Source organism: Parasteatoda tepidariorum, chromosome 2, assembly GCF_982258835.1.
Source record: "Parasteatoda tepidariorum strain Cologne lab strain chromosome 2, Ptep-v5.0, whole genome shotgun sequence".
In the NCBI taxonomy this organism is placed as follows: domain Eukaryota; kingdom Metazoa; phylum Arthropoda; class Arachnida; order Araneae; family Theridiidae; genus Parasteatoda; species Parasteatoda tepidariorum.
In genome coordinates this window covers 116,727,482-116,750,463 of record NC_141756.1, presented here as the reverse complement: position 1 = coordinate 116,750,463, position 22,982 = coordinate 116,727,482, and the positions used below count along the sequence as shown (strand labels likewise).

Genomic DNA, 22,982 nt, shown 5'->3' with positions numbered 1-22,982 from the left:
ACATCACTGGTGGGGGGGCAAAAAGAAATCTACATTATGCATTATACCTCCAGCTGGAGAGATTAAAACAAAACGTGAATATGTTGACATGACGCATCTGACCAAAAAAATAAATCGACATCACAAAACAATTAGTCCTTATCAGATGTGATAAGATAATAGCTGATCATTTTATAACTCCTACCAAATGATGAGAAAAACATAAAGGACGACGACTGAGAGAATGAAGGAGAGCGTCTGGCGCCGCTTTAGTAAATGCGTCCCTTTTTTCGCGTGTCTTCTCGTCTCTTGTGTGACCGCACGATACCAAACATGTAAGTCATGATCTCATTTTTGAAAGTAGCCAAATTATTCGATGCAAAACTCTTTAATTATCAGGTGATAACAGCGTTTTTACGCGACCTTGTTCTTGTATCCAATTGGTTAAATGAGACGGTATGTAATATAAATCAGACGATATATTATATAAATATAGAATATATCAAGCATTATATTATAATAATTAGGCCTAACTATTAAAGGCACTGTAGTGTTTTAATAATGACATGCTTTGCACGAGTTAGTATGCGATACTTTTATATTTAAACATGTATGTAATGGGTTTTTATTCCGGAGACTTTTTATATACTTCCCATTTGTATTCAATTTTAACGTATTGCATTACAATGTTAACCAAGTGATATACACTAACGTAAACAAGAATAAACCGGTTTCAGTCTTGTAAAAACAATCACCTGATAATTAAGATTTTACATAGAATCTTACAGTCTAATGATTTGACCAGGGGTCCTAGGTGTTTATTTTTACACTTTTAAGGCAAAGTTTCTCTATTTTTTTTTTATGTATATTTAAGCACTCAAAGAATATGAAATGGTAACCAGCAAAAATTTCTGGAAGTCAGTATAATTATTAGTGTGAATTCCCCGTTTCTAGTATTATATTTCTTTTCACATGTTTAATTTAAAAAAATTTTTGACTGCATCCATGCATAAATATAAAACACATACAGTCGGAATGTTCTGAATGCTTATTACAACCTATTAAAATAAGAAATTTCAATAAGACAAGTAGAAAAATTAAAAGTCAATTCCTACTTAGGGTCAACAAGGAAAAATTATATTTAATTATTTATTATAAACAATTAAAATTTTTTCACCCATATAAAACTTAAATGAATTAATTTAATTTAATAAACTAGTGGGCTTTGCTCCCTGCTCGCTAACGCTCGCCAACCCCCGAAAATTGCTACGCAATCTTATATGGTTTGTTTCGCAAACCAAGCTCGCTTCGTTCGCTACTAACTTAGGTACATTGAAAATCCACAAAATTCTAAACAATCATTCAAATCCATATAACAACTTTTTTTTTAAAAAAAATTACATCTTTTTAGTAAATACTAAGCCATTAAAATAAATTTGAATTCAAATAAATGACATGTAATTCGATAAACCTATTACAAATGTGCTATAGTATAAAATCTTAAAGCGTAACAGCACGACTGAGACTCATTTTTCAATGAATAACTAATAACAATAATAAAACAAATAAATTCGTGATATAAATCAAAAATAGTCAACTAAATTCGTGAAAAAAAGCGCTTTCGACAAAATGCTAAAATAGAGATCTATCGACAAAGACTACTCACTTCTGCCTAGCTTAATAGTATGATTGCCGCAGCTGATAGGGTTAATTTCGGAAGAGTTCACATTTGGTGAAAATGCTCTCTCTGGTTGTTTCAGTTTCCGTTTTCAAAAGTGCTATATGTGGAGCCACATCAGATAGATTTGACATGTGACATTTTCAGCGGCAATCATCAGTCGATTTTCCAGCGTTGCCATTCGGGGAGTTGTAATGAGGTTTTTTTTTGTCGCCGTGTACGAGAAATATATATATAGATGAATTAATATTTGAAAAAACTGTATTAACATCAAGTATTATCCACTACCAGTTTTAAAAAAAAATGTATTTGAACTTGAGCGGATGAATAAAAAGAAATTTATATATATATATATATATATATATATATATATATATATATATATATATATATATATATATATATATATATATATATATATATATATATATATATATATATATATATATATATATATATATATATATATATATATATATATATATATATATATATATATATATATATATATATATATATATATATATTGGAGAGATTGTGTGAACAAATAGTTTTTTATTTATTTATTTTTTCTATTTTTTCTAGCAGCAGCATTTGATATACAACATTCGCTGGAGTGTAAAAACACTCCGCACAGGCCCATAAAGAATAGCAACAAATGAAATAAATTTAAAAACATTCGAAATACAAAAACATTTAGAATAAAATAACTAATAATAGTGTGAACTAATAGTAGGAATTGGGGGGGAAAAAAGGCGCGAGACCACTTTCCTGTTTACAGACACAAAATTAAAAGTACCTTATAAAAAATTTTAAAAGCAACGTTTTACAAATTCTATTTAAAAAATAAATATATTCTATTTTTATTACACCTAATGGATGGTATTTTCTACACTAAGGAAACGCTGCAAGCTCCATACTGCCTATACTTCCGGGTTACTGCTAACAGTGTATTTTAAAGCCATTTGGCCCACAATGTGATCGTTGTGCTTCGAGATTCTTGCAAACGTGGTATTTGATTACTTATTACTTGTGTTTACAATGCTAACAATACTTGTGTTTACAATGTTAAAGGTGCTAACACTAACATAAGATGGTGCACAGCTTGCAACAAGAACAAGCAGTAATAAACAAATGGAAAAAGGCCAAATCAGGACTGCTAAAAAAGCGAGTTATTCAAAATCTAGCAACCATGACACCTTTTTTAACACAATATCTATAAATAACTAAAGCAAATTTTCACTTCAGACTCACCAGAATTACTTCATTAATATCTTACGAAATATGACTGATTTGAGCTCAGAAATTACCTAATTTACTTCTTTCATTGAAAACAAAATTATCCGTTTGAAAATATCGCCTCCCAGAAAAATCTATAGTAAGCAGTTGCAAGCTCTCTAACCGGAACTAGAACAGGTATTGAGCTCGAGATTGTTATTGTTTACATTTATATTGAAAACACCATCCATACAAAAGACGCGTTGAGCCTCCCCTTTGAAATAAACTTCCTCCCACGTCTTTCGAAAGTGGTGTGCCCTACGTTTTCCATTTTAAGTGCATCAAAAACAGAAATTCTTTTTAGTTCAATTCAAAACCGTTTAAACATTTTGTTAGATACATAATATGTTCTTTTAAAGAAGAGAAGATATGTTTTTTTTCTCCAGATGATGCGGAGGGTATGTGTGTCAAAGGCTCATTGAAAGTATCCCTTGAAAGTTCAGGTGAACTCTCGGCTGGAATATTAAAGGCAACAGACAAAATATCCTATTCAATAAATATGCAGTGCAAAATACTTTTAGAAGCCCCCACCAATCACTTCATCATGGTCAGCATTCGACAAATTGGATTTCGGACAGAACTACTCGGAAAGTGCATAGATTACATCCAGGTAAGTTTCTCTGCTTTATTTTATAACCGTTGTTGATCCAATTTTATGGGTTTACGACTTCTAATGTTCAACTCCGTATCCTTGTCATTTTGAACCCAATCCAGAAGACAAGGGAACTCCTGCATCGAGTAGTGGGAGAAATTTGCCTTCGTGGAGGACTTGTTGATGGAACTAACCTGCATTTGCGTTACATGGAGAGGAAGACTGCGAGAACCTCCCACTGTTAGCCTGACGGCAAGGGCACTCTAAACCATGATCCGTCTACCACTGAGGATATTTGACATCAGCACTGTGGTCGGTGCAAGCCGGATGCGGAATTCGCATCGACTGGGATTCGAACCCGGTTCGCCTCATTGGAAGGCGAACGCTCTATTCCGCTAGTTTCTCTAGAAGAAGAACTCCCCCAGACATTCGTCTGGATCTGCGGCGGTGACTTTGGTAACGAAGTATGACTATTTCAAGTGGGGGTGCGGGGTCATTGTTTTGGAGTAGTTTCGGGAATCTCTTCGGTCTATTTTTTTAGTCCTAGAGTGAAGCTACCCTTCCTTAAATGCGGCATTCTTGTTTCCATAGCACTGGACCGACTCAGACATATATATATATATATATATATATATATATATATATATATATATATATATATATATATATATATTTTATATATATATATATATATATATATATATATATATATATATATATATATATATATATATATATATATATATATATATATATATATATATATATATATATATATATATATATATATATATATATATATATAATAACAGGGCTACATCCCTGTTATCATTGTTGTATTCATCTTATTTAATGCAGTCAAAAACTATAATATGTTATAAAAATGTTTATTTAAAGTTAGGCTGGTGGTTATAACAGTTCACATCCCCACTCCACAAGGGAGGGGGAGTGGACAAATCTCCGGATGGTTCCGGCAGATGTTTATTGGAACACGTTATTCAGCAAGAGACATGCGAAAACCATCGGTCCTGCATTAAATACTACAGAGAATGATGTAATTAGGTTCCAGTCGTACATACCTTTGTAACTCTACGCATTATGGAAAATCATTTAATGCTTCCTAATATGGAAGTGAAAGAGGGACAAGATTCTAAAAATAACTCCTCCATTGAAATATAAATCTAATTATTATTCAATGGTATGTTTTCAGCCTTGAAGTTCCAAAATAGAATTTCTACACCTATTCTCTACCAAAGACATTTTATGAAAACGAAAGAGTTTTAATGGTTTTATTAATACAAAAGTATTTATAATTTTTGTATTACATCCCCCCCCCCAAAAAAAAAAAAATTTTGGTAAGCCAAAATAAAAAATTTAGAATACTTTAAATTTCTAAAATTTAGGTTGGTACGACTGTTCCTTTTCCCTACTACAAATAATATTTTTTCAATTATATGTAAAAAACAACAACAATTATTTACAATGACAAAAATATAAAAAACATGATAATGCAATTTACCTGTTTAATAACTAAACAGAAAGAAAAATGAAACATGTTTATATAACTATTCTACTAAAATTTTCAAAAATTTTTCACACAAAAATATACAATTTTTTATGCGAACGAACTGGACAACAAGTGTCGTTTAATCAGAATTTAAGATTCTGTGTGGTTAAAAATGTACACAATTTTTATGTGAACGAACTGGACAACAAGAGTCATTTAATTTCAACATTTGTGGGCTGTGATATTTCCTAAACTTTGATACATGTACTTTTTCAAAATTTTGGTTACTTTAATTTTCTTTTTATTTATTTTGTAATCAGTTTCTTGGTCATTCTTTCTTTTTCCGATTTTTCCTTTTATTTTTTGTTTTTGTTACCCTTTACATATTTTTTCGTCGATATTAACCTGATAATGTACGCATCCATTACCTAGATCTATCTTCGAATCATTTGAACTTTTTGGACATTCTTTCTTTTTATTTTTTCAATGTTTACTTTTACTGAAACATCTTTAACTTATATTTTTTCGATGTTTACTTTTACTGAAACATCTTTAACTTTTATTTTTTCACCATTTTTAACCTTAACATTTTGAGAATTTTGCTGTCTAATGTTCAAAGATAAGTTGTCATTTTTAGAGTTAGCAGAGATGTTCAGTCTCTTACCAAATAGAGTAACAACTGGCCCGACACAATCAATAAACAGACAAAAAAATTTGCAAGTTTGTAACCCTACTAAAGCATATGGTAAATCAGTATCAAGTCTAAAAAACTTAGCGGAGTTAACAATTTAAGCCTATCGTAAAAAGGGAAACTCTCAAATTTTGTTAAGTGTGAACTGTCCTTTTGTTTGGATAACATAAGTTTTCACATTTTTTAATAGGAATATTTAGTTTTGACCAAGTCCGAAAAAGTAAAAGAATTACAAATTTCTTTTTTTTTTCATTTATATTTTTCTTTCTTTCTTTTTGGACATAAAATTGATAATTTAATTTGTCACAATAGGGTGTTAGGAAATTCTAATATTTTTATTTCTATTTTTATTTTGTAAATATTTTGAGTGCATTCAGTTACTAATACATTTCAATTTGTGTTTTAGCATTTTCCAAACTATTTGTATTAATTATTAACATTTCTCGATTTAATTTCTGCCACACCGTAATTATATTCATATATTAAAATTGAATTTCAATAATTATTGCAGTTATTTTTAGAAGAGAAAATTTTTTTAATGGCATTTATATCTTAACCCTAAACACCAGTAAAACAAATATATAAATTCTACTAATCAATCATTCATGGAAACTGTAACACATAAAACAATAAATATGAAAATAATTTCTCGAAGCATTTTTGAGCCAATCAAAACGATCAGAATCTGAAAATAAAAATTTCTCAAGAAAAAAATTTTTCAACAGTAAATGCGATCAATGTATAAAAAATAATTGTTTCAATTAAAACATCAAGCATGAGAAAAAAATTAAAAATCATACTCTACGATTTTTGTTATTTACATGAATTCTTTTCTTATTTTTTGTTAATCAATCAAATTTCAAGAAATTGTTTTAAGAGAAATGTAAAAAAAATTAACACAAAGGATACGAGAAAAAGTTCGAACCAGTCCAAGAAGACATTCCGAAAACCGCAACACCAGATGAAAGTTGATAGGGAAAAAAAATTTGCTTCTTCGATTCCAAAACACATTTTGAAAATCACAACATCAGATGAAAGTTGTTTTTGTTTCTTTGTTAAGAGGAATCATAATTTAACACCGATAGTGAAGGAGAAATTGAAGCTTATTTTTCTTTGAGTTCTGAGTAGGAGGGAGGGAATGTCGAACATCTAAGTAGACCATCGGGGTGCGAGAACAATTATTCTTCGACGATAAAATGCTAAGATTTCCGGGGTTTCAAATCGAAAACTTTTTAACGTCTATCAGGAGTTCAATGCAGATTTTATTTTCTGTCCAAGAGGGGAGAAAAAGATCGAATTCAGCTATCTAGTAGTATTCATCGCCTTCAGAATGTAGACATAACATGCAGCATGCACAAAAGGAAAGTTGATGATTTTTAAGACTTCCACTGGGCGTAAGTATCATTTATGTAAACGAAAAGTTTGATGATTGAAGAATTTATTTTTTGTTGAAGATACTCGATAAATTATTAATTATCATGAGTTGCAGAAGAATTTGACTTGATAAATTTTCAACTGTCCATGCGAATGAGATATTGGATATTTTTTATGTATTTTTCCCCCGTGGGCGATGAGGTGAGGTTTTCGAAGTCACAGCCGGCCTCTAAAGAACTGCGTAAGTTTCATCCAAAGGGTTTCCTCAGCAAAGCTAACATCTTGCGAGGCTTATAATAACAGGGCTACATCCCTGTTATCATTGTTGTATTCATCTTTAATAATGCAGTCAAAAACCATAATATGTTATAAAAATGCTTATTTAAAGTTAGACTGGTGGTTATAACAGTTCATATCCCCACTCCACAAGGGAGGGGTGTGGACAAATCTCCGGATGGTTCCGGCAGATGTTTATTGGAACACGTTATTCAGCAAGAGACATGCGAAAACCATCGGTCCCGCATTAAATACTACAGAGAATGATGTAATTAGGTTCCAGTCGTACATACCTTTGAAACTCTACGCATTATGGAAAATCATTTAATGCTTCCTAATGTGGAAGTGAAAGAGGGACAAAAAATAACTCCTCCATTGAAATATAAATCTAATTATGATTCAATGGTATAATTTCAGCTTGAAGTCCCAAAATAGAATTTCTACACCTATTCTCTACCAAAGACATTTTATGAAAACGAAAGAGTTTTAATGGTTTTATTAATACAAAAGTATTTATAATTTTTGTATTACATGTATATATATATATATATATATATATATATATATATATATATATATATATATATATATATTTGGTGGTTGTTGACTTACACCGATGAATGTTCACAATCCCATAGTCGCTTTGTTAAATGTCAGAAATATGTAGTAAGTGTAGTTAAATGCCACTGACCTTTGTACATTTGCCCGGTATGCCCTACATCAATGATTTTTTAGGTGAAGTGATATTATGCATTTAACTGGTACTCCGAACACTGATATTTCACCTAATCTATCCTCGGCAGATATCGAATAAATATATCAACGAATAAATTAATATCATATTAATACTTCGAAATATTTGCGAATGTGTTATTACCATGAAATTGCATAATAGTTATTGAAGTATTCTGCTTGTTTTTTTGTTTGTTTAAATCCTCTTATCCATAAGCTTGGAAATATATTTTATAAAGAATTCGGAAAGTTTTATTGAATACAGCACTCGTGGCGTGTTATGATTTCTTACGTCGCTAAGAAACTCACTTAAAATGATTTTTTTTTTACCACTGTTATTTTTTTAATGACTCTATGAAACGTAACAGCAAGTTTTATGACTGTTATTGGATAAACCAAAGCGAAAAATAATTCAGTAATTATTTTTCTTCACCTACTAACTATTTTATATTTCAGTGCTTTTCTTTTTAACTCTTAATGTGCATAAGAGTGTCTTTTATAAAGATTTGAAAAGAAAGAATATTCTTTTTTCCGTTAACAGATAGAGAGCGAACGTGTCTGTGAACCAATCTACAGCGAAGACGAGGAAAGACACTATCCGTCTTCCAACAATAAAATGAATCTGATATACCATACAGAAGGGATGAATAACAAAACACTGTCTGGATATCCAGGTTTCACAATCACATTCACTGCTTTTCAGAAAGGTGATTTTACTTCTTCTTTATCTTTCACTCTCTGTCAGAGGCTATGGTGTGGTGAAAATAGATCAATATATATATATATACTGGACTTGTAATGGCATGTCATAATTTGAATATCAATCTGCAAACACTTTTCAGATGACGGAAGAAGCGGTCCCTGCTCTCATAATACGACTGATCTGTTTTCATGTGATAAAAATATCTGCATTTGGTCTGGACTAACGTGTGATGGACACAACAATTGCGGTGACCTCAGTGACGAAGACCCATACGGACATTCTAATTGTGGTAAAAAAAATATATAATTCTTATGACGTTGCACTCCTCTTTGTCAGTAGAATAAGATTGTGTGATTTCCACCTTCACACTTTTCCCTTCTCTATTACCATGATTTCGGATAATCTTTCCTCCAATAAGACACAGTATATATCCTTCGAATATTGGAAACTTTCTGTGTAACCCTCCGCATATGTGTTTACGAGGCGATGTGTGAACAGGCTTTAATACAGTTTAAATTTGCACTTATAGACCCCTCATAAGATTTTTAGGAACATCGTTAGCTATATACCGATTTAAGGTAAGTGTTGTTTTTTTTTGTTCTCATTTCAATGGTATTACAAATTGAATGGCGTCCATCATTTTGTAAATAGTTCAAGTACAATAACAAAAAATTGAATGGTCTTTAAGTTTGGGCGTAAAAATGAATCGGCGGAAGTGGAAACTAAGATAACTGAAGTTTCATTACGAATTTTAATCATCAGTGCTACTTGCACGGTTGCATCTTTAAACTGTTTACTGCCGTAAGAGAGAAAAATTTAACGAAACCATGGTAACGGAGAAAGGTGGAAAGGAGTGGAAAAATCGCATCATCTTGAGATGGCATTCACAAAGAATATAAGTAAGTGCAGATAAAAAAAGAATGTGCGTGAGGAAATTAGCACAAATAATGCCATTCTTATAATGCACCCAGTCAAAAACACGTGCTCGATTACATTAATTGTTCACAAATCTAAATATATATCCATCTGAAATCATTTTTTAATTCCACTCGCGCATCATTACAAAAAGAAAGAATCCTTCTGACGTTTGACAAGAGTGATTTTTATAATCAATCATCGAAGAAAGAGTGCTCTGAAATCACACTATTTTTCAACCTATATATATTCCTTGAATTAGAAATGATCGAAATTCAACGAATACAGAAAGATTATTTAAATTGTTCTCGGATTCTTGCCTTTCGCTATCATTACAAATAAATAGGTTGTTTAATGCCATTTTCAATGGGATTAATCTTGATTCACCAGATTTCGAGAATCGTTTTTGTTCTTTACTAAGATTTTTATTGTCAGGAATGGTGATAATAATAAATATATTTGATTCAACTCCTATATCTGATTTGAAGATACTTTTTAAGACTTAAATAAACTGAGAGCGTATTTTATTTCAATGCATGCTACTTTTTCTTTTGTAATGTATGGCGATATTGGACGGATGAACAGAGAAAGAAATGCTTGAATCTTCCGGAAAGAAAGAAGGGCATTCTGAAAAATTTCTGCCAAAATACACGTTTTCAATCAATAAAGGTGTCACTAAATCATTATTTCATTTGTACAGTGCACATAAAAAAGTACACTTCATACAGGGTCTGATGATAGCCTAGGCCCAATAAGCACGGGACAACACTTTCTGGGGGCCTCAAAAAATTAGTAAAAAGTCCACAATATTACTTTTAAAAAAAATACTGATAGGAACAGTTTATCTCAAAAAAGAAATTTTTTTATTTCAAATTTTCTTTATAGTGTGATAAACCAAACTCGTGTCAACATTGCACTAATCAAATTTGAAAGTACAGCTGAATTTTAATGGGTGCAATTTTTACTCCAACGGCTTAAGCAACTGCAACGAGGATGCATATTCGCAAAGTCTCTTATCAATAATTAGTGTCAACAAGAACTAAAAAGCTTATTCTGAACAAATATTTAAAATAATTCAGCTAATCAGTGACTTTTAGCAAAAATCATTGATTTCAATTGTTTGTGGTCAGCAAACTATTTTTATTTTGACTTAACATTGTTTTGTTGTTTTATATTTTGCTTTAATATTTAGATGCGTAAACTTCATCATAGAAAAAGAATCTTCAACTGTCTGCTTTCAATTTTTTTTAGAATATTTCTCTTAAATCATGCATGTTCAATAGATTATTTTTATTGTTAGGACTACTCTTCTGAAATTTAATTTCAAAATATTTTGTGGGATTTGTCTTGATCAGTCCCTGCACCTCAATAACTTTTGATCGAATGTATTCCAATTAGGGGACTCCATCTTAATAGTTCAGAAGCGTCGCAAGACATGCTTTCGGGGTTACTACTTCCGATTTATTTTTAAGCCTAAACTTGAAAAAGGATGCCTTCAAATATTTTTATACTTCTTGTTACACTGTAATTGTTTTTTAAATTTCAACGAAACGAACAACATAACTTGGAAGACAGTAGATACAACCCCCCCAAAAAATAACTAATCAAATATAGCCAAGAAAGGGATAAACATGGCAACCCTTATATTGATTTTAAGCTCATAACCAGTTAGAATTTATAAACTCTAATGGATGGTAAAATGACGAGCAAATTTATAAAACAGCCTGTTCACGCATCGCCTCTTTAGCATAACATAAGCGGAGGGATACACCGGGAGTTTTCTATATCTCTTCCGGTTTTAGGAAGCTTGTTATTGTTTACATTTAGTCTAACCATCTATAAAGGAAAATGTTGAGCCCCCATATCAATCACCATGTATGTCAAAGTGAACTGATCATAAGGAAACAGTTTCTAATAATTGATGACCGAAATCAAGTAAAACTGACCACTTTGATCAGCCTGTAAAGGGACAGAGTGTGCGTGGTATCGGTTCTCTTTTAACTTTTGCAACTGCCCTTCGAAACTCGTTTATTTTACTTTAAAAAATAACCATATTCACCATAACCCATAGAGCACAACGAATATTCCTGGAATACGAGTTATCTCGTTCTTCGTGATGAAAATGCTTGATTTCGTAAGCTGGGTTATGGAGCTACTACAGCGGGAGAGTCATGTCACTTCGGATCAGGGCCTTGTGCAGCTCTAGTGCGACATAACATAAAGTACTACTAAATAAATGCTATAAAAAACTCTGATTCGATATTTATTAACCGTACTTAAAACATTTTTAATCTAATGTATGGAATTCTAATTATTTGTAGGCAGGACTGGTCGAGGCTCGAGTGTTCTGATTGTTCTAGGTGTGGTGATCGTATTTCTCCTCATCATAATGTGCGCTGCCACCCTTCTCTGTACTAAGAACGAGACAGTTCGACGTTTCTCCACCAGACTTAGAAGTCGTACAGTCTCTTTCATTCCCAGACCCTCCCCTAGAAGAACATCATTCAAGCAATTGGAACAAACTTAGAACCATTTTTTAAATACTATCTTATTCAGAAGACAAAGATTTGTGCACTAATACTGGGGGAAAAAATGTATTATTATTCATAGGAAATGTGTTTATCATGTATTTTAATCCATCTGCAGCACTTCGTAGAGAAAAAGGCAACATCTTGGTAAATTTTATTAACAGAAAATATAGGGAAAAAATGGTATTTTGTAAAAAAAAAAAAAAAAGAATGCATTAAAATGATTCAAGATGCCCACATTGAAAATCTGACCTTAGAAGACAAGCATGTGTATTTAAAAAGAAGTTCTTTAAATAACAGAGAAATTTTATATGCAATTATGTGACTGAAAAATGATGAGAAAAACATTCTTTTGATGCCTTAGTCTAATTGAAATTGTCTTGATGTCTTAGTCCTATTTGAAACATATGATTTCTAAAATATTGTTTTTTTATAATGAGTCCGCAACAAACTGATCTTGATAAAAATTAAATTAAAAGTTTTTATTGATTCTTAAATATAGAATAGCACTTTGATGTCATTTTTGAAGGGCCAATTTTTAAAAAAATGTCTTTGATATGGCTTTAAATATCCTCCTTCAAAAAAGGTTATTAGTCCTATATTTTAAGAATTCTAAAAAATAAAAAAAATGTCTGTTAAATCGCAAGATCTGGGCAGTATAATCTAATGATCAAACAGGGAACTACACGTTCAAAAGTGGCCAAACAATGCTCATAATGTGGTTCAGCAATAAAACACCCTACATTGTTTTGAGAAGTATTCCATTTTTAATAACCCTAAATGCCACGTTTTTTTTTTTTTTTTTTTGGCAACATTTTATAGCAGAAATTTTAAATATTAAGCGATTTTCAGAAAACCTTAGGAATTCAGAAACTTAACTTTCATAAAATTTAACTGCTGCCAAAATTTAGATGAAAGAAAAGAGAATTTTTTTCTGGCTACAGACCAATAAACAAATTTTTAGTTTTTTATAAATAATACAACCGATGTCGTGTCATTTACTGTATTCGTTACTTATAGAATAAAATCTGTAGTTCAAGATGAATAAACAATTTCAGATTTAATTTCTAAAGTTGAATATTTTTTCGTTCTTTCTTTTTAACTAATATTTCTGGGAGAAAATTTAAGCTATTATAAAACCATACATAAATTTTTATTTCATGACAATGCAAAGTGCATAAAATATAAACTCATAATAACTTTATTCTGGTGATCGAAATTTCACTAACTGTCTATCACTTTCACTAACTTCAAAAGGGTGACCTTTATGGTAATTAATTAATTATAACTATGAAGTAACAGAAAGATACAAAAACATGCTTTATTGAAAAAATACGCTTTTTTCCCCAACAAACTTGGATTTTTAACCATCAAAATAGGGTCCACATAATTTTGGCAGGAGAACTGATGAAGGCTTAAGACCCTATTTTCAAATTTTTGCATATTTAATTGAAACTAGGGAAATTTTAAAGCGAAAAATTATTGACACACAACTAAAAATCCAGTTAGATCACTAAAAAAAATAATTTTTATGACTTTCTACTATTTTGTTCAAAAAGGGTAAAAATAAATAAAGTGTATGATATTTGAAAAAATATAGGATTGTAAAGTATTAAAATTCTATTTCTGAAGAACTATTCAGCCCATTTCGTTCTAAGTTTACCATTTAAAATTACTTAAGATTAAAATGGGGTAAAAATTTGCAAGCAATTCAAATGGTTTTTCGATCGATATAATAAATAAAATTGTTAAAAATTATTTTTTGCATGGAGTTATTTGTGAAAAAGACAAATTTATAATTATGGGAAACTTTTTTTAAATTCGTTTAATAAATTAATTTGTTTAAAAATACCAAGAGCGAAAAACGAAATTAACATAAAGAGGTTCAAACTGAGCACTGGAACCATACTTTCCAGATTCCAGCTAGTAGTAGGCTCCCCTATAATTTTAAAAATCAAAAAGCCAAATCTGTTGTAAAAAGAAGTACGTTTTTGTGTTTGATATTTTCAATTAATAGCTAGAATTAATTAATTAGCACATTTGCGGCCAACCTTTTGAATCATTAGGATTGGTTTTTAGTATGTGAAAATCTGATTATTGGAACTGAAGTTATTCAGGGTGGCTTCTTTCTTGTTTTCCCCACTGTACCTGGCACGGAAGAAACTCACAGGTCTTAATAGTGAGTGTGTATTTAGTATTATTATTTTAAAAATAAAACGGAAAAAAATGTCTAACTATGTGTGGCAATAAATTTTTTAATTTAACAAATTCTTGACTAGTTATTTTGCTTCTTTGAACTAAATTTAAAGCCCTTTGCTTTATGTAGCCAAGGGCAAGGCCTAGTTTGTTGGCAACTTTGCGTTTTATTTTTTAATCTTTTAACTGTCAAATTATTTTGAGGATTTGGGTACGTAAATTGTCAATTTTTTTAAATTTCAAAAATCAAACGTTTAGTACAAAATAAAATATACTTAGTAACTAAAAATTGGTATTTTGAATGAAATGCATAAAAAATTTAAGGTTTTGTTGCCACTGCATATTCGCTTGAGGCAGATGCCAGTCAGCGTGGCAGTGCTAAAGTTCGCTTCTAGTGCAGCAGTTTTTTCTAAACATTTTTTTTCTTTCTAAAAAAATAAATCATCCATATTCAAAGATCTATTGTTGGTGTGAAAATTTTTTCTGAGAGGTAGATGTCACTCAGCATGGCAGTAGTAAAGTTCGCTTCTAGTAGAGCATTATTTTCAAAACATTAATTTATTTTCCAAAAAAATAAATTATCTTTATAACGTTTCAAAGAACAAATTTATTTTCTAAAAAAATAAATCAACTAAAGTTTCAAATAACTGGACGCCATTTTGCAACAAAAAAGGCACTTTAAACATAAACATCTATCCTTTAAAACCTTCAGTAGAATGCTGCCATCAATTGTTTTAAATAACATACATCTATATTAACTTTTCCTGAAATAGATTCAGTTATGACCAAAGAGATGAAACCAAAATAAACTACTCACGATACATATTCGGTTATAACAACATAATGCACTAAAAAAAAATTTACCATGAGTAAATACTCGGACATGACATTTTAGAACACAGTGCTGCGCCTGAGATTATTTCAGACATGAAAGTTAAAACTATTTTGTTTCCTCCATCTGGTGAGTATTGTAAATGAACATCCTAACTTCTTCCAACTCATGAAAACCCAAAACATTATTAAAATGATCTACAGTTGGTGTGAATTTTTTTTTTATTTACTTTAACTATAATCAGAGAAATATATTGAAAACATAATATACACAACATTAAGAGCTACAAGAATAAAAAATAAAAAAAAAACAAGTTTTATGACATTATGTGAAAATATGCACAGATGTTATGTAACAATGAAAACAACAAAAAAAATCCATGAGATGAAAACAAAATGCTTCTTAGAAAGGCACTCTTGGTGTAAGATCACACTTATTTTGAACGTAGCCTTGTTCTTTGAGAAGAGTCCAGACAGGCACATTAAGAGGATTAAAGCTTTGCACAAGCTTCCTATGTTTCGTAAGATTCATAAACATATCTTCTACTACATTTATAGTATCTTCCTCTTTATTCTTACTGCTACAACCTGCATTATTTTCTCCTATAAAAAAATATTTATTTATTGTCACATTTTTTTTTCTCTCAATAATATCCCACCAGTAGATAAAAAATAACCTAGAGAATTATACTTAAATACAAAAGTAAGTTGAATTTGAACAAAATAAACATGAATGCAATACACAGGGGATACCCTGCATGAATTTATGTCAAAGCTTTTTAGTGAATATTCTATGAATTTTTTATGAATATTCGGGGTTGCCACACAAATCTGAAAAAAAAAGTTCCTGGTACATATTATATGCAATATATTAAGAGGAAATACTCTTGATTGACCTACATTAGTCCAGCTACACTAGTTAACCTGATATTCATGCAAACCAGTACATTTGAATAAATTTTTGTTTAGATGAATTTTCGAGAACTCAAAGTATTTATTGCTTCTAACGACTCTTCGAGATATCGAATTTCTCCACCATAATAAAAATAATTTATGTATTTAGAAATTTTTCCTACACATCATTTATATCCTGTTAAAAGCATTTTTTTAATATTTAATCAGGGTTAAAATGTAATGCAACGAGGGTAAATGTTGAAAAGGTAATTAAAAAAATAGATGCATAATTTTAAAAAAATCGAAGTTATCGAATTTCTACGTTATAATGAAAATAAATTGAGTATTTAGAAAGTTTTCATACAAAATTTATCATTTATATCCAGTTTAAAAGCATTTTCTTAATATTTAAAAGTTGATAAAGAAAATAGGTACATGATTTAAAAAACAATCAAGCAATGATTTGTTATTTTTGTTAATCTTTTTATTAATTGCTAGCGAAATCAATTATATAAATTTAAAGTTGCACTGAATAGATTAACTTTTCTTAAATGAGTAACTTGCTTTTTTTTTAATTCTGATTAACTTGCTATATGGTTTTACTCTTATTTCATCATTTTTAGTTACCTATATAATAATGAATTATATTACATCTAAGCAATTTAATTCATAAATAAAAGGAGAGCAGAAAAGTAATATCTGGCAAACTATAAAAATGGGGCCCAACAAACTCTTCGATTCTATAAAAAACAATAAACTTTAAACCAACTTTTATCATAAAAAAATAAAATAAAAAATTACAAATTGTAAATACAATGCTAAGAACAGGAAGGTTTTAAGTAACATTGCTCAATGTGGACTGTAGAGCTATAAAAGAAACCAAAACTTCAGACTGAAGTTGGAAATAATGTTTTAGCAATATATGATAAAAATAAGTATTAACAAAGTAGACCAAGTGTTTAAGATATGCATGCACAACCTGCTGTGCAAGTGGCCCTTCATTTAAAAAAGTTATGCACCCCAGTTTAAGATAATAAATTAACTTTCCATAATTAAATAAATATAAAGGGTTTATATGGTCATAAATTTAATCTTCAAATTTCGTATCTAGATACATTTATTTGAAAGTTATTAAAATATTGGTGGTGGTAATGAACACACACTCAAATGTACAGTTTTACCATAACTTTTTTTAATTATTTTAAGAACAATATGAGAACACTGATATAAAAAAGAAATATGTTATTGTACAAATTGAAATCTGAACAATGTTATTATTAAGATTTAATACTTTTCCGAAAAGTAAAAAAAAAGCTTTTAAATTCAACAGAAAAAAAAGCAAACAATACACCAGAGTTCTCACTCTTTTAACAAAACCAAAATTAAGGACTTCTAAGAACTATTCCTTGAAAAGATGAAGGACTTTTTTGAAAAATTAAGGACCTTTAAAATAGTATGATTGTTTATCACCGAATATACATATACTACCAGTGACAGAGCCAATTATTTACCTTTCTTTAAAATGAAAGTCAATAAATAAAAAAATAATAAAAACAATTTTATTATAATGCAAGTACTGATATAATTGTATTAATTAACAGGGCTCGCCAAAGTAAGACCAGGCAATTTTTGCAAACCTGTATTGTTTTTGTTTTTTCTAAGTATTTTCATAGTGTTATGGGTTAGCGGCATCTATGAAACTAATCTGTATTTCATTTTTAATGATTTCACAGAAATTAAGTCGTAAAATTAAGTGCAAAATTAAGATCAGCAATTTTTTTCCTACATTAAAAAAAAAGAGTAAATAAAGAAATTTGGGATTAACATTTAAAAAAACAAATTTTATATTTCTCTACTAGACATGCATCACACATTTAGTTGTGGGTCAATTTCTGCTAAATATTCAGTTACGCCAAAAAAAAATTCTTTCTTTTCTATTAATAAAATGTTTTATTTGTAAGGGTATATAGTAAAATAATTAATACTAAAAAGTTGAATTAAAGTTATGCATGAGAATTGTTTTCTTAACTATGTTATGTTAAATTAAGTCCTACTTCAAGTAAAAACAGGCCATACTAATATCTAAGCACCTTAAATCAATCCCTTTTTTTTTCATTAGGTTTAACTTAATCCTTTTTTTAAAAATTCATTGCAATATTTTTATGAAATTTTTTATAGAATAAAAATACAGTTATGTTGGAGAAGATTTATAATTTTCAAACCAAAATGTTTTTAATTAGTTCTCTGTGAAACATATAAATAAAAGGGTATAAAATGAATTTTCAAAGGTACTAACACATTCCTATGGCCAGAAAATTGATAAGGTTCCTTAATTAACAAATACTAATAAATTATATATTTTTTCATCGTATATAGATATTTACTTGTAATATTTCTTTATCATCCTCTGTCATTCTTAATATTATTCTCTACTATTATTATGATTTGATATTTTATTTTTATTGCAAATTAACAATTTAAAACAGAAAGTGTCATTCTTTTATTACAAAGCAATCTTGTAATATCCCCTTATCAAGTAACGTTTTGTAAAAGAATATTGAAAAATCTTATGAAAAACATTTTGAAAATAGTATGCAACTTACCCATTTTGAAATTATTACTAAACAACTAATGTGTTATATTTACTTTTATGAGTTCTACATAAAATTATTTCCAACTAAAACTTTTATTAGGAATTAACTTTACATCATATTACTAAACAATCTGGCGAAAAACATGAACTAATTTAAAAATAACCAAAAATTGGATAAAAAAATTAAGAAAAAAAAAACGGTTTATTGAATAGCAGTGTTAACTGAATAAAATTATTATTAAAATCTAAATATGAATTTTATTCTAATAGACATTAATAACAAAAAGTTTTTGATCTATTAATTGAATCAATTAAATTTTTATGTAGCAATCTTATTCTGAAGAAATAAAAATAATAGTGCAACAATCTAAAACTTTTTAAAAAAATTTATATTACAACAAAACAAGTTATAAATAGTTACCATGGGAACCCTGACACTGGATATTTTTGTATATAGCATTTAAAGGCAAAGCAAACAATTAAAACAATTTATTACAAGCAAAATATGTATGTCTCGTAGTGGACTGATCGTAAAGTAGATCCTAGTAGAACACCGAAGTCAAGCTTCACTGGCTGCGGTCAGTAAACAGGTGGGACATGCGGTATCGGTTCTCGTTAAACTGTTCTACCTTGAAGTGCTCGACTTCCCAAAGCAGGGGAGCCATCCCCTCTGCAGAGGATCAAAATTGTGGTGGCATGTCTTTGGATCATCCTCAGGGATGTCTCCCAGACCGTCCCCGAATGCAGCTCTGGTGCAATGTAAATAAAGCACTTACCTAATCAACAAGCAAAATATACAACGTGAAAGCTCAAATGAGGACATTGTTTATGTTGATTGTCAGATAGAAAAAAAAGAATGCTCAAGCTAGAAGAATGAGACTTGGGTGTTGAGAGATGAAGAAAGAACAAGATTTGAACAAAGGATGTTGCTCTTTGATATCTTGGGGGTTATGAATGATCTAATTTAGAATACTATACTTTACTCATCAAATAAAAATTTTGTTTAACTTATCATGTTTATCATAAATTATTTATCTTCTAATACAATCAAAAAGAAATTGTGTAAACAGGATGGAACTTTCTCACTTTTTTTCTATTTTTTTTTTAATTATTGAATAGTTTTTCCAATCTTTAGACAAAATCAAAACTTTATAAAACCATCTTTATTATAACATTATTCAAATTTCCTTTTGTACAATAACCTAAGTTATCTTATATAGAATATTAAAGCTTTACCAACATGATATTATAATCATTTAAACAAAAAACAGTTAATAATAATAAGAAAAAAAAAGAATAAATATTCAACATAAGGAAACGAAAACATTTAAAATTGCATATTTAAAAAAAAGAATTCACAGAATAATACCTTTTGAACTGCTTGGTTGACTAACATGCACTGAGTTCTGAAGTTCTTCTGATCCTAAATAAATAAATAAAGACAATAAAATACTGAATATAAAAAGTAGGCCAGTTTCCATGTCATAAAAAATGTGAAAATAATTAAAAGAGAGCTGGAAGTTGTTTTAAAACTTGTGGTTCGGGACCTGAAGTTTGCTCCCTTCATTGAGATGAGGTATAATCAACATCTTGAATTTGAGGAAGAAATGAACAAAAGTGGGTGAAACTAAAACATTTTTATACAGACAAGCAGGATAGTGTTTCAATGTATATTTTTCATGATTGAACGAAGTACACCAAAATCAAGGCAATAGGACTATTAGTTCAGATGTTATAAAGAATTAAGTAAATATGCACTATAAAATAATACAATATCTGTATATAACTATTAATACATCTGAACTAAACAAATGAGAAATTATTTCTTATGTATTTTTTTTCGACTCAGAATCAAATGAGAATTAAGTAAAATTGACAAAACCTATATTTCAAAAGTTATTAAGAGTATTTTTTCCTTATAAGAATCAGTTTTGCACTTATATCTACATATAAATTTAATTTTACCAATGATTCTGCTTAAACACTTTGCGTAAAAAATCGTAAAAAAGCGTGGAAAAAAAATATATCATGCATGTGCCAAATTTACACCATCCACACAAGTAAATTATAACCAAACTTTAGGCATATATATATATATATATATATATATATATATTTATATATCAGGATGCATAGTTAAATCTTTCGACAAAAAATATTTTTACCTTAAAAAAATGCAAATGGTCATGATAAAATAACTAGACAAAGAGCTCTCTTCTTGATTAGAAACCATAAGAAGATAGAGTGATTTTTCGAGGGTGGAAAATGAGCCCTGAAATTAAGAATATCTTGCCAAACACAGCAGAGTTGTACATGAGAGTGCAATAATCTCACCGAATCCAGCTCAGTAGACGCATATGTAGACTCCCAAGTATTTCATCAAACACGTAACACAGTTGGCGCTATCATATGTTACGGACCGATGGTACGCCGAAATGGATTGTAGTTGAATGAATTGTGAAAAGCACACTTTTGTATAAAACACAGTGAAAATCAACATGGAAAAGAAAAAAATATCTCATTTATGAAAAGGGATCACTTTTTACTTTTTAAAAAGCACCTTTAAGGGCTTTTTAAAAACGCTACGCACCATGTAAATATAAATATTTTAAAAATTCTTTTTTTTCCTTATTAATAGCAAAAAGAGAAAATTAGTAGAAATCTGAATATCAAATTACACTGTTGCTTTTCCTTAATGTTAGTGTTTGATCTGTCCTAATTAAAAGTCTTTATTGTTCCAATATTGTTGATTTACAATTATGAAATGCAGATCAATGAACAGAAGGTGGAAGTGGAAATATAAAACACTAAACTTTACTACATAAATATAATGAAGTAAAAACAGTGAGTGAAATATAGATTTTTAATTGGAATATGAAAAATTGATAAAATATAGTCTATTAAATAATAAAATAAGAATAATCTTAACTTTACAGTATAGAAACTTTAACAGGCTTCCAGAAAATTGGAAAAAATTTTGAAGGAGATTCTTTTACTTCCGATGTATATAGAGAAAACTTCAATATTTCTTTCTTATCTTGGAGGGAAATACAGATTCTTTATTTTCTCTGTGTGCCAGAAAGATACAGTAGTCCTCTAATTAGCTGCTGCCAATTAAACACAAAGGAGAGATAGATAAGTGAAATCTCCATTAAAAAACAGGCAAGTAATCCAACACTTGTTCAACCTTTTTGTTCTAACTAAACCAATATTTAACAAGGTATGCTGAGATTTCTTGCTTAAAATCAATAACATACGCAGATCATCAACTGAATGTGTAAGAACAACGCTCTCTGCCCGTTAAAAAACCAACAGCTGTCCTTCCAATCATTGATGAAACCGTACAGCTGCATGGTTTAGTCCCTGAAAGTCAAAAGGGATGACGTATCCCCAGAAAAAGTGTGATTGTACGAAACAGAAAAATTCTCCTAAAAATCAGTCGGCCAGATTGATTGCGGGTAGAAAAGAGAAATTTTTATCGTTACTTATTCTTTATTAGCATGTTTTTAATTTTTTAAAATAAAATCATCCTCACATAAACTAAAATCAGATGATTCTTTATCACTTCGATTTACGAGGGGTAAATATCGGCAACCAGAAGATGGTACCAAAATTCTAAGAAAAATATATTGCTATGTTTCACTATGGAAATACTGTGAAGGGAAAATACAAATTTTCAATTGGAATACGAAAACACTTAATTTTACATTTAATATTAAAATGAAATTCAGACATCTGAGATAGCATTCCGGATAATTGGTTGTCTACTCCTGTTCCCAATTTTTTTAACTATGGAACCCTAAATGCTCAAGCTTCTTTTGGCGAAACAAAAAAAAGTTAATAAGAAGTTGTGAATATATTAACCAAAAAATAAAGACCAGGGCCGGATTTACATATAAGCTAAATAAGCTGTAGCTTGGGGCCCTAAGATGACAAGGGCCCCCAGATCCCACTTTTTTTAAAGTTTTATTCGGAGCAGGGGCCCTATGAAGCCCATTATATATATTTTTTCTTTTTACATTTTCGGATGCTTTTCAAAATCTAATCGAAGTGTTTAAAAATATAAAATAATTGTTGGTTATACACACTTTTTATGTAAATAAAAAGTAAGGTATTAATTTCTAATTCCTTATACTATTTCTAAATGAATTTGGTATACTTAGTTTTATTGCATTGTTTTATAAAAATAATTTATCTGTAATATTAATATTTAAA

At 29.6% G+C, this 22,982-nt stretch overlaps 2 protein-coding genes across 13 annotated transcripts in view; one reads left to right on the top strand and one right to left on the bottom strand.

Moving 5' to 3' along the window:
• The first annotated feature begins 156 nt into the window (after positions 1 to 156).
• Positions 157 to 14,521, top strand: LOC110283034 (uncharacterized). The gene is made up of 5 exons (XM_043044862.3): positions 157 to 314; positions 3,322 to 3,545; positions 8,649 to 8,814; positions 8,950 to 9,099; positions 12,047 to 14,521. The coding sequence occupies exons 1-5, from the start codon at positions 224 to 226 to the stop codon at positions 12,250 to 12,252; spliced, it is 837 nt and encodes a 278-aa protein (XP_042900796.3). The 5' UTR covers positions 157 to 223; the 3' UTR covers positions 12,253 to 14,521.
• Positions 14,522 to 15,484: 963 nt separating this feature from the next.
• Positions 15,485 to 22,982, bottom strand: part of LOC107455737 (uncharacterized) — a 33,604-nt gene continuing 26,106 nt past the window's right edge. For all 12 annotated transcript variants that reach the window (XM_087158148.1, XM_043044856.3, XM_043044857.3 and 9 more), the window contains exons 7-8: positions 20,137 to 20,190; positions 15,485 to 15,883 (exon numbers count right to left, since the gene is read on the bottom strand). In XM_087158148.1, coding sequence (XP_087014274.1) covers positions 15,684 to 15,883; positions 20,137 to 20,190 — 254 coding nt within the window. In that variant the 3' untranslated portion in view covers positions 15,485 to 15,683. The remainder of the gene's footprint in view (positions 15,884 to 20,136; positions 20,191 to 22,982) is intronic.

Bases quoted from the DNA above. Each gene is read 5' to 3' on its own strand.
- LOC110283034 (XM_043044862.3), top strand. From the start codon at position 224: ATGAAGGAGAGCGTCTGGCGCCGCTTTAGTAAATGCGTCCCTTTTTTC. The intron at 315-3,321 runs GTAAGTCATGAT...TTTTTTCTCCAG, and splicing joins GACCGCACGATACCAAACAT to ATGATGCGGAGGGTATGTGT. The intron at 3,546-8,648 runs GTAAGTTTCTCT...TTCCGTTAACAG, and splicing joins AGTGCATAGATTACATCCAG to ATAGAGAGCGAACGTGTCTG.